Genomic DNA, 11,751 nt, shown 5'->3' on the forward strand with positions numbered 1-11,751 from the left:
CAAGCACCATCTCTCCATATTCAAATGTAAAATTCAAGCATGCAACAGCAATTCAATATGAAAGTTTCAACAAATAATAATACTAAATGTAAACCTGATTGATCCGTGGCGCACAGGGCAGGGCCATCTTCATTCAGAGAAGCTCCAATACCCCCCTCATGCATACATACAAAAATACATACGAATAAAAACAAGAATCAAATGTATAACAAAAGTTGTGTTCTTTTTAATTGGAGATCAAACAACTAGTGGAAATGCCTCGCCTATGGCATTGGACTCCTTCAAACGTTCGGCAATGGCTGACCACAGCTCGGAGTTGCCCTGCTGCAGTGTCTCCATATTGCCAATAATGTAGAGAGCCCAGCGTGCTCGGGAAAGGGCCACACAAGCCCGATTCGGCTTAGCCAGAAACCCTATATTGCCGGACGGATTGCTGCGCACCAGCGAGAGCAGCACAATGTTCGCCTCCAGGCCCTGGAAACGATCAACGCTTGACACCTGAACACTATTTGGATCCGTTCTATATTTCATCGGCAGCTGCAGAATAATGAGAGAGATTAGCATTTGAAAGTCGAGGCGGAAATCTGTTTACGAACCGTTTTCTTGATGCGTTCCACTTGGGCATTGTAGGGTGAGAGTATGACGATATCACTGGCCTCGTATTTGCCTGTTTCCAGCAGGAATTCCGTCAGCTTAGCCAGCTCTATGGCCTCGTGAATATTCTCAAAGGACATATCTAGCTGCGCTTTCTCCGGTTGATTGTGCGACACAAAGAACAAGTTCTTGTGCATATTGCGGACGTCCTCGTAGGCATTCACAGAGTCCGAGCAGAGCAGCTCCCCATAGATACTGGGCACCAGAAGCTCCGAAATGCAGGGACGCATTCGGTACTGCACATTCAGCAGAGAGTAGGGCAGGCCCTTGTCGATGAGGCGCTCAAAAAGCGAGACTTGCGGCAGCTGGCTGCAGCCAGTGAATGGCTGTAGCTGCTTGTGATCGCCCACGAGGATCACGTGCTCCGTATGGGGTGTGAGGCAGGCGAGTATGTGTGCCTCCTGAATCTCAGCTGCCTCCTCGAAGATAAAACATTTCGATTTCAGCAGACGAAATAGAAAGTTCAAACGAGCCGCGCACGTGGTGGTCATGGCCAACAGATCCTTGTTCCTAGCCAAATAATACTGGAAGATGATGCGCACAGTGTCCACTCGCTCGGCCACCTGCCGCAGCTGTTCCTGTGCGATTAGGGTCTCCTGGTAGCTCGCCTCGCTGCCATCAAAGTTGGCGTACAGCGCTTGAAGTCGCTGGAACTGCTCCTTGTATTCGGTGTTTACCAGCCACCACACGCGCTTCAGGCTTGGCGGCACCAGCTCCGGATCAAGCATTGAATTTGCATTGAATTTTGCTATTAGTGGATCGCGCGTCTGGCAACCGAATCGAATAATTTCCTTTGTGTACTTCGATGCCTTCACCAGAAACTTGTCCAGAGAGTCGTTCGTGTAGGTCAGCACAATGATGGGTCCGGTGCCCAGCACTTTAGCGTTCTGTATCAGACTGTTGACCAGCTCCACAGAGACATGCGTTTTGCCTGTGCCAGGCGGGCCCTGTATAATGCAGAACTCATTGGTGTAGGCTGCCTTGAATGCCTCTCTCTGGCTGTCATTTAATGGCAAGTCCTGAGGTGGCAGTGCCGCCCTAAACGGTTTCCGATTGTACATGAGCTGAGCGTCAGATTTAATGTACGCTGGCGGCCTTATTTCAATCTGCGAAAGTATAACTTTAAATTGAGAATATTCATGGCTCTGTATGCCACTTGCCTGCCCATCCACGATGTAGCGACGCATTGGGAACTGATCTGCGCTGCATGTGCTCAAATAATTATGCACCCGAACATACGGCTCAAAGAACACGGGCGTCTGGAACATGATCAGCGGTCGATCGTAGATGTTGCCAATGTTGTGTTGCCTCACAACCTCCACACTTAGCTGGGGATTACACAAATTATTAAATTTAATATGAGAATAAAATTCTGTTATCACTTACAAGTCCTTCTTTTAGTTTGTCAGGCTCTGTGTAGCCAACGGTGCACAAAATGAGATTCTCAAAGTTCAGGCCAGTGGTCAGGCATAGCAGAGCGCCGGTTTTGAAACTGTCCAACAATTTTCTATTAATCTTCGTCTTTGAGTCATCGGAAGCAAATAGATTAATGAAAACCAAACTGTGCCGTTGCGCCTCCACGAATTCTGGATTCAGACTTAGCTGTGTGCCGCGCCACAGGAGTCCCCGTTCCTCCAGAGTATCGAGATTGCATCCAGCTCGTAGAAACTGAACGAATTCAAGTAAAGGCAGGAAGAAATCCTGCTGCAGTAAGTGGCGCTGTGTGTTTAGATAGTCTGCCACCTGGTTGGACTCAGCTGGTGCTGGTGGCTTCGGTGGCTCCACGTTGTCCAACATCAGCCTGTCGATCGTTGGGTAGATTTCACCCTTAACATTGACCAAGGCTGGCAGTGTGTCTGCAAACGCCTCCAACTCTTGGCTCAAGTCAAAGGCTAGTAGCTGCGGTAGCTTGCCTTCTGAGATCAGCTTCTTGCAGATGCCAGCCAATTCGTAGCCCTGCTGGCCAAGAACTCCGATCTTATTGGCTCGTGCCATCAGCCAAATCATGTTCTTCAAAATCTGCTCAGATTCTGCATCGCATTTGCCCATCAAAGCGTTTGCCGCGATTGCCAGGGCAAAACGCCGGAACGAATTGAAGATTACCGTCTGCTTGGAGAAGGCGGCCAAGAACTGATCATCGAAACCGCCCAGCTCCAGCTGACAGATCGACTTCAGAGCTTCCAAAAGTATGGATAGTCGCTTCAGGCTGTCATTGCCGGCAAGTTGAGCCCCAAACAAGTCGCGTTCTTCCGACATGAAATAGAGAAACATATCCACGGGCGACATTTTTAGCGCCTTCGAGAGTTCTATGGTTGCAAAACGACCCGGAGCCTTGGTTTCACCAGCGCTGTTCTCGAAGTCAAGTTGCTTCAGACAGTCTGCCACTGAAATAACACATTGTAGAGCTAGGGAATTTCCCCTTAAGGGGAATCAAATACATACACATGGCATCACGGCACAATATTTGCTCGTCCTCCTCCTTCTGCTCATCCTGGTGCTTCACCTGATCCTGAAAGCTCTGCTCAATCGCCTCTTCATCCTGATTAAACCAGTCATCATCTTGGGAAACAGACATAATGGCTTCAAAATAATAATCTGTTGCAGAAATTAGAAATAAGCGAAAATAGTGAAGGTCAAGTCGGATTTGGAAAACAATGGAGATGATAGCAATGAACGATGTTTTGCAATGTGCAGATATCGCCTGCACACCAACTATCCCGTATTGGTCGCATTCCACGGAGTTTGAGACCAGCAATTATACACGGTATATGAACAGGGTCTGGTGGCGATTTTCTTATCAAATTCATCCAAAGCTGTAGTGGAATGCGGAATAAATACTTATGTATGTGGCCACTTTGGCGCCAGCTGAAACATCGAAATCTTCAGTAAAACATCGTACATCATTGGCCGATTAATGTATATTTCTGTGGGTCAGACGGTATATCTTATCGATAAATCCGCGGTCACAACAAGCGTTGTTGCGGAATTTGTTAGCAAACATTTTTTTCGTAATTCTTGAAAAATCTGCACTTTGCATGAGCATTTCGTGTGCCAAACCGACGCTTATTCAGTCTTCTTTCGAGATAGAATAGCAAACATCCAAGTAAGTGCTGATTACACATGTCATTTCGCCTAGGGCTTATGTTCAGTTCGCCCGCGCTTTTTGTTTACAGAGATACATAAACAGTACATCCGCATGCCAAATCCAATGGAAAACAAACGTAAAATGCGTCGAAAACAACCGTCGGAATCGGATGGGGATAGTTCTTCCGCAGAGCCGACAAATAAAAAGAGTAAGAGTGCCGAGCTAGACATGAGCAGTACTCTGGTACCAGCCAACTGCAGTCGACAGTCAACAGAGTCACGCAGGTCCCAGCGATCATATTCATCGTTCAATCTTTCAGTGAGTTCAGTTCAGATTTAGTTAGCATCTATATCTAACAGTGTGTTTCATGTCTTTTCAGTGCGAACCACAGCTTCCAAATGAATTTAATCGCTGCGGCAAGGTCATATCCATACACCTGGAGAACTTCATGTGCCATGAGAGTTTCACCGTGGATTTTGGTCCAAATACCAACTTCCTTGTGGGCAAAAATGGCAGTGGCAAGAGTGCCGTGATCACGGCGCTTTCCCTGGGACTGGCGGGCAATGCGCGCGCCACAAGCCGTGCGGCCAGCATAAAGAGTAAGTCCTTGCAGGCAAAACAAATGAAATTTTAAGCTGATTTATGTGTTTCCAGAGCTAATTAAAAACGGTGAAACGTCGGCCAAAATCGAAATTACCTTGTGTAACGTGGGAATGTGCCCCTTCGATGCAGAGCACATGGGGCCGCATCTAACGGTAGTGCGACACATACGCCAATCGTCCTCAACGTACGAGCTGAAGGATGCACGCGGTAAAATTGTCTCAAGGAAGTTAGACGATGTTAAACGCTTGCTGCGCCGCTTTAGCATTCACGTCGAGAATCCCATATTTGTGCTAAACCAGGACTCGGCGCGTGAATTTCTGAAAAAGTAAGTTTCCCCCGAATGGATAAATGTTGACAAATAGCTAAATACACTTGCAGACTGGAGCCATCGTCGAATTTCACGCTGCTGATGAAGGCAACACAGATGGATACTTGTGCCAGTGCACTGTCCGAATGCCTTACTCTACGCCAAAAGCAGGTCAGATCTCTGGAACATTTTAAAATGGTAATTCTAAATCGAATCGAAATATATATGTGGAGATGTTGACTTTGTTTCCCATTAAACACAGAGAATGACAGTTGCGGAAGGACTGGTGATGGCAGAGGAGGATAAGCTAGCAGCACTCAGGGATAAGGAAGCAGTCAAGGCAAGTGGTTGCTGTTCTGTCCACTGAATGTTATATTTTGATTAACAATTTGCCGGCGCACTTGCAGTTAAAGTTAGCCGAGGCCAACACCAAGCTGGCTTGGCTGTCGGTCGCCCAAAAGGAGAAGGAGCTGGCCAGCTGTGACCACTCGATTCAACTGGTTGAAGTTAAGAAGGCCAAGCTGGTGGCAGCCACAACACAGAAGGACTCCACACAAGTCACACTCACGCAACAGTTGAGGTCAGTTGAGGGCACTGCAAATGCCAAACCATTTTCATGTTTTCTGCTCTTTCTTTTGTAGCAACTTTGAGGAAAAGAAGAGGCACAACCAAGATGTTCACAGATCGCACGAGACAAGGATGCGTGAGGCTACGCGCATATTGCAGGATCAATACTTGAAAGCCTGCAATATCCGAACACAAATGAAAAATGCCGAGAAGCGCCTCAACGAGGATGAGCACGAGTACGAAGCTTGCGAGAAGCACATCAGCAATTACCATGCGGACTATGCCAGAATCAAGCAGGAGCGAGAGGAGCTCGCCACCAGAGCGGTGGAGCTGAAGCAGCTGATCGCCGAAAGGGAGGCACTTGTAAAGCAGGCCCGACAGGAGCAACTGGAGCAAAAGGAGCGCTATAATGCCTTCCGCGAACAGGTGGACGCTCAACGATTCGAAAGAAACAAATTGAACCATACCAAGCGTGAGATTCAGCTTCATTTTCAGCTTAAGCTTAAGCTTTGATCTTACCTTTTCTCTGCTTTCTTCTCCTGCAGAAAACATTCAAACGGAAATGGAGACGCTTAGACGCAACAAAAGCAACAAACTGTCGATTTACGGCGAGCAGGCAATCAACGTGGATGGTGCCCTGCGCTCTCAGTATACCGGTCCCAATCAGCATCGAATGCCGCGCGGTCCACTTGGGCAGTACATAACCGCAGTGAATCCCAAGTACAGGGATCTGGTCGAGAATCAGCTGTCCTCTTGCCTACGCTCCTACATCGTGAGCTCTGACAAGGAGCGTCAAGCGTTGAGAGCGTTGCTTCAGAGGTTCCATGGCAACAATATGCCCACCATCATTACCAGTGCGTTCACAAATAACATCTACAATGTGTCCAAATTCAAAGTACAAGCCACAACACCCAACACAACGGTGCTGATCGATGAAATCAGGTGAGGCCTAAGACTTGTACATGCCCCATTTATCCTTCTAAATGAGCTCTCTCTTCCCCCTCGAATTTATAGCTGCGATGATCCGGTTGTTATGAACTACCTAATAGATTCGTTGCGCATTGAGACGGTGCTGGTGACCGAGTCCAAAGAGACAGCCGAATTTCTCACTTCCGACACGGAGAATGTGCCCCCGAATTTGACGCGTGTGCTGGTGCCAGGCCTGGGGCTGGAGTACATACCATCGCCCAACTATGCCGTCTATTCGGCTCGCATAAGCCCCGGACGTTACATGCAGGTGAATGTGGACGATCGCATACGGCAGCTGCAGGATGCGCAGCGTAGTCTGCAGGAGCGAGCGGCATCCATAAATGCAGATTTTCAGACACTGAGGGAAAAGCTGGAGCGCGCCGGTCAGGAGGTTGCCCAAAAGACAACCGAAATATCTCAGTGTATTGCTGAAGTGCAGAAGGCGTCGCAAGAGATTATTGAAATTGAAAGCACCGAGCACCGTGATCTGCCAGAATATGATCGCCTGGTAAGTGCGTTAAATACCCACTCGAAGTTCAACACGTTCAAACGTTTTGTTGTCACAGAAAACCCATTTGGCCGACTGCGCGGAAAGGATTGAGAAATGTAAAGAGGAACGCCGGGAGCTGCAGCTGAAACTCGAAGCAATCGATGAGCGCAAGGCCCAATATGAAGCTATGAAATCCGACGAGTTGAAGGCCCTCCAGGAGCTTGGCAAACAAATGGAGAGCATCGATACGGAGGCCCACGAGGTCACAAATCGAATACGTACCTTGGACAGCGAATACTCGCAAAATAGTCGCCATCTCCAGACCATGGTGGAGCTTGTCGAAAATCAGCAAAGAATTAAACAGGAACTTCTCAGCGAATTGGAGAAGATGCGCCACGCGGCTAAACTGATGGGAGAATGTATTGAGACAAAAGAGACGGAAGAGGAACTTCAAGACTTAATAAGTCGACACAAATCGAGAATTCGACAAGTGGAGCAACTAAACTACGATCCCGAAGAATTGGAGAAGGGCTTAGTTGTCCTCCGAAATAGACTTGCTGAGGATACGAATCGTTTTGAAAGAACGGACAGTGTCATTCGCGAGCTGCGCACATCGTACCACGACCATGCGCAAAATTTTCAAAGATCTCGCAGCCATTACCTAACCATGGTTGAGTATAGTTTTCAAGTAAGTGTAGCCGCCGCCCCTCTTCTGTTCCTTAATTGAAGTTTCCACCTTTTAAAATGCTCCACAGAATTCCCTATCACTGCGTCATTTTAACGCGACCTGTGAAAGTAATATAAGAGCCAAGACATGGAGCATAAATGTCTTTCCGGCCAGTGGCAACAAAACCTCAAACGCTAAAAGTCTGTCCGGTGGCGAGCGCTCATTCACGACAGTTTCGCTGCTGAAAGGACTTTGGACAACTTCCGATCATCCATTTTACTTTTTGGACGAGTACGACGTTTTTACCGTAAGTCGGGAGTCGGGATTTGGGAGATTCGGACTGTGGCTTAACTTTCGTTTCTTGCAGGATGAAGTCAACCGAAAGTTTATTACTGAAATGCTAATTAAAGAGGGTGAAGACTTGAGACACCGACAATATTGCTTTCTGACACCCCTGGACACGGCTGTGACAGAAAGTCCATACATAAGAATACTCAAGTATTACTCACTCCACGATTACGTTAGAACAATTTTTTAAATGTTGCTTCTATTCCAGATTGTCTTCACCCGATGAAGATAATACCAACGAGCACTCTCAGGCTTAATCTTTGGACCCACAAAGGCGGTTGCAGGACGACGACAAAGTAGCCACCAAATGAAATCCTCAGGAAGCACACTACGTATTATTAGGCACAAAGTGTATTATTCTTTGATTGGAATAATCCTCATTTCGTATGATTTAAGAGTTGACCAATTAAATATTATTCGTATTAAATATCTCTTAGCGCGGTAAACATCTCACTGGTCGATGGTTTGGTGCGATACTCGTACGAACCATCGATTACAATTTAGCCAAACGATAGTTGAACCATATTAAAAGTAACCTCAAAGCGGCGGCGACGAGTTTCGCCTGTTTATTTATTTTTTATATTGTTAAACCTTGCACAATGAGCCGAAACTACAAGGAAGATCAGAGCAGTGAGGTGGAAGCTCTGGATTCCATTTACTGCGGCGAAATGGAAAGTATGTATAGAGGAATCTACAGAAAATCTTCAACTGCATTGCTCTCTCTCTTCTCTCCACTAAGTTCTCGCGACGGAACCTTTTCACAAATTCCAAATCCCAATTGCGACGGAGGAGTACAATGCAGAGGAAAATGAAAATGGATTGTCTTGCAAGTTGGTCTTCACATACACAGCCACCTATCCGGATGCGGCGCCACTGGTGGAAATTGAGGAAGCTGAAAACTTTGAAGACACATTCGAGACACGTCTGCTGGAGCATTTGCGGCTGACCATTGAGGAAAATCTAGGCATGGAGATGATATTCTCTCTGGTGAGCAGTGCACAGGAGTGGCTGAATCAGCGTTGGGATGAACACACAACCCAGGCGGAGGAGACGCGTGTGCAGAAGCTGCGGGAGGTCGAAGAAGAGGAACGCAAGAAGTTCGAGGGTACGCGCGTGTCGGTCGAGACCTTCATGAAGTGGAAGCTTGACTTTGAGGAGAGCACGGGCATCGCAGCGAAAAGGGAGAAGATCAATGACTGCAAGAAGCAGACTGGACGCGAGCTCTTCATGTGCGACAACACGCTAAATGATTCCGACATTAAATTCTTGCTGGAGGCGGGCGAAAACCTTGAAAACGTCAAGATCGACGAGACTCTGTTTCAAGATATTGGCGAGCTGGATTTGGACGACGACGACGATGAGGACTGGGTGCCTGGTGCCGATGACGACGATGATTGAGCGAACTGAAACAAATGGTTATTCGAAGGCATATTCTGTGTATTCTGTGCAACATTAAATGCGAACTTTTTTTGTTAATCTAAGTTGTTTGGGTTCTGCAAACTCATATCGGATAATTTCAGGCCGTGAGTGTACACTGGTTCGATGTCGTCCAAGTCAAAGAACTCTTCGTCGCTCTCGTCGTTCTTTGGCGCTTCGGTGGCATTCGTTTTCTTGGTCGCTGGCATTGTGGCACGTTTGAAATTCAATTTTGACCAGGAGCCGGGCTCCAGCTTGGGCAATGTGATCTCAACCTTGGTGCCGTACATGTGCGCACTCGCCTTCTCCACATTGACGATCTGCAAAAAAGAGTTTCATCTTGTTAACATTCTGGTTTGGGAATGGACAAATCAAAGTCTTACGCCTCCAAGCTCCAGATCAATGTCAAATGCGGCATTTTCCTGCTCTGGGAAGATGAGTTTGACATGCAGCCGTATGGGGTTTATTTCTATCACACTCTGGGCGTAGTGATACTTCTTGGCGTAAATGGCCACCACCACATTTGTGGCCGTCTGATGCCAATCGTAGCGGCACTGCACAACCTTCTTGTCCTCGTTCTGCGAATAAACAATTGATTAGTCTTTGATCTGTGCTGTTGTCGGCAGGAGATCTCACCTCTTTGACCCACTTGTGCTGGCCATTCACACAGCCCTTTTGGGCCATGAATTGGGCAAAATCTGAAGTACGCTTTTGGCAGCATGACCAGAACTTCATACCCTCATGAAAAATGGGCACTCCTGGATGGTGGGCGCACTGGATGTGGTCGCTGTCCGTGCCAGTGAATGAAAAGGAGCATCCATTGTTTTTGCAACTTGTGCCCACAGCGATCGCATCGCTAGCCTCTCCGAATGGCGTTGCTGCTGCTGCTGGAGCACTGCTAACCTTCAGGTTATCTATCGTCTCTTTTAGGGCAGCGGCAACTGTTGGCTGCAGCACAGTGAACGGAGTTTCTATGGGCGGCCTGCGCATAGCTTCTCTTATGGGTGCGCGCACTTCGATGACCTCGTCCTTGTCCCCATTGTCGTCTTTGGTTGGTTTCTCTGGCTCCGGGGGCTTAACATTCGAATGTTTCGCCAGCGTACAGCCCTTGATGTTCAGGAACTCGGTGAAGTCCACCGACTTTTTGTTGCAGCACGACCAGCCCTTATAGGCATCATGAAAGAACGGCTCCCCGGGATGGTGCCGGCATGATTCTGTGCAAGCAAATCAAAAGTTCTGATTGTACATGTGCCTTGAGGTGCCATGAGTCTTCCCGCTTACCTTCGTTATTGGCAGCTTCATCGAAAAGCTGGCCACAGCCTCTGTTGTAGCATTGCAGCATTTTGAGTGGTTTGTTTTGTTATTTTGATAAAAATTTAATAATCCAGAAGTTTCTTGAGCAGTAGACGGTGTGACAGTGTGATAAAATATACCGACAGACCCTCGGAAATATACTGAAATATACCTTGCATTTTCAAAATATACTGTAAATGTACCGTAGTCTTAGAACATATTCCTCGATTTTGATGTTCTTTTTGATATTACCAGCTATTTAGAACTCTCAGCTCTAAAACTATAGTTTTACTAGAATCATCATTCAATTCTCTATAAGATTGGTTTGATTTTTATTTTTTATGATTTTTATGATTTATCTTTATTGTATTCATTGCCAAATAAGTTGAAAACTAAAGAGGTCAACCATAAAGTATATCATAAACCTGAGGGGGAACACAGCTTGACGTAGTTATATGTAGGATGTAGAATGTCATGTACTGCAATTATATGTAGATGTAGAAGAGTAGTAAATCTCGATAAGCGATATAACAATTTATCGGTGGTAGTTTTCAAATAAATCAAATAGATGGGCTATAATAAGAAACAGATCTGAATATGTAAATATCTAAGTGAATATCGCTCATGGCTGATACGTTTTTGGAAAGGCCAACAAACCCGAGAGCAGCAACCGCAAAAACAATTAAAAGTGATAGTAAATTCCGAATTATGCTAATTACTGCCACTGTTTCAGAGATTTGTAGAATTAGCTAATTGCCAGATGGAATTCGAACCACAAAACGATTTTGCGAAAAGAGCTGAAGGTCAGGCGATAAACGGTCTACGTGATTTCTGCAAAGGACTGACAAAAATCCGACAAATTGTGAGGCCAAACAGAGAGACAAACACTCAAAAATCAGTTGAGTGAGCGAAGAGGGAATAAGAGGGAGAGAAACAGGAGCGTGTTCTGGTTTCTATTTATATTTCTATGCCGCCTTTGCCTGATTGTTGATTTGTCACATTCATGGTTTCGTTTTCATTTATTACCTGCGGCGGTGTCACAGCATAAATTTGAACTTGCAGTCGGCCCACAAATTGCCTTTTCGTTGGAAATTCTTGTGGTGTGGTCAAACAAGGTTATCAACACGATTCGATTGGCCGTTTCTGGGTTGCACTTTAAACGAAATTATGACAAACTCCTCCGCCCACTCCCACTCCCACACCCCTATCCAATCCTGCTCCATCCAGGGAGCTTTACGAGTGCCAGGCACATAAAGTTTTTTATTGTGGTGCTGCGGCTGATGCTGCTGCTGCTGCTGCTGCTGCCTGTGAATCATGCCATTTGCTAATGATCCCGCTGCCACAGTTGTGGC

General features: G+C 46.6%; 4 protein-coding genes across 5 annotated transcripts; 2 read left to right on the forward strand and 2 right to left on the reverse strand.

The window, feature by feature from the left end:
* Positions 1–202: 202 nt before the first annotated feature.
* LOC117899564 (NFX1-type zinc finger-containing protein 1) lies at positions 203–3,297 on the reverse strand. 2 transcript variants are annotated; one of them, XM_034809670.1, is made up of 5 exons: positions 3,097–3,297; positions 2,041–3,032; positions 1,815–1,982; positions 597–1,760; positions 203–537 (listed from the first exon to the last, which is right to left on the reverse strand). In XM_034809670.1, exons 1-5 carry the CDS (start codon positions 3,227–3,229, stop codon positions 238–240), a joined length of 2,757 nt encoding a protein of 918 aa, XP_034665561.1. In that variant the 5' UTR covers positions 3,230–3,297; the 3' UTR covers positions 203–237. The 2 variants fall into 2 exon arrangements, with proteins under 2 accessions (XP_034665561.1, XP_034665560.1); XM_034809669.1 differs by having other exon boundaries at positions 2,041–3,038.
* Positions 3,298–3,612: 315 nt separating this feature from the next.
* On the forward strand, positions 3,613–7,987 carry LOC117896774 (structural maintenance of chromosomes protein 6). Its single transcript, XM_034805251.1, has 14 exons — positions 3,613–3,757; positions 3,828–4,057; positions 4,119–4,338; positions 4,394–4,667; positions 4,721–4,847; positions 4,912–4,989; positions 5,057–5,229; positions 5,291–5,688; positions 5,762–6,158; positions 6,231–6,693; positions 6,752–7,363; positions 7,431–7,649; positions 7,710–7,840; positions 7,899–7,987. Exons 2-14 carry the CDS (start codon positions 3,851–3,853, stop codon positions 7,945–7,947), a joined length of 3,348 nt encoding a protein of 1,115 aa, XP_034661142.1. The 5' UTR covers positions 3,613–3,757; positions 3,828–3,850; the 3' UTR covers positions 7,948–7,987.
* A 220-nt stretch (positions 7,988–8,207) lies between these two features.
* On the forward strand, positions 8,208–9,171 carry LOC117896777 (RWD domain-containing protein 1). Its single transcript, XM_034805253.1, has 2 exons — positions 8,208–8,365; positions 8,430–9,171. The coding sequence occupies exons 1-2, from the start codon at positions 8,290–8,292 to the stop codon at positions 9,086–9,088; spliced, it is 735 nt and encodes a 244-aa protein (XP_034661144.1). The 5' UTR covers positions 8,208–8,289; the 3' UTR covers positions 9,089–9,171.
* On the reverse strand, positions 9,107–10,527 carry LOC117896775 (cysteine and histidine-rich domain-containing protein). Its single transcript, XM_034805252.1, has 4 exons — positions 10,388–10,527; positions 9,743–10,320; positions 9,490–9,684; positions 9,107–9,426 (listed from the first exon to the last, which is right to left on the reverse strand). Exons 1-4 carry the CDS (start codon positions 10,446–10,448, stop codon positions 9,163–9,165), a joined length of 1,098 nt encoding a protein of 365 aa, XP_034661143.1. The 5' UTR covers positions 10,449–10,527; the 3' UTR covers positions 9,107–9,162.
* Positions 10,528–11,751: the final 1,224 nt, after the last annotated feature.

This window comes from Drosophila subobscura, chromosome O (assembly GCF_008121235.1).
Source record: "Drosophila subobscura isolate 14011-0131.10 chromosome O, UCBerk_Dsub_1.0, whole genome shotgun sequence".
Taxonomy (NCBI): domain Eukaryota; kingdom Metazoa; phylum Arthropoda; class Insecta; order Diptera; family Drosophilidae; genus Drosophila; species Drosophila subobscura.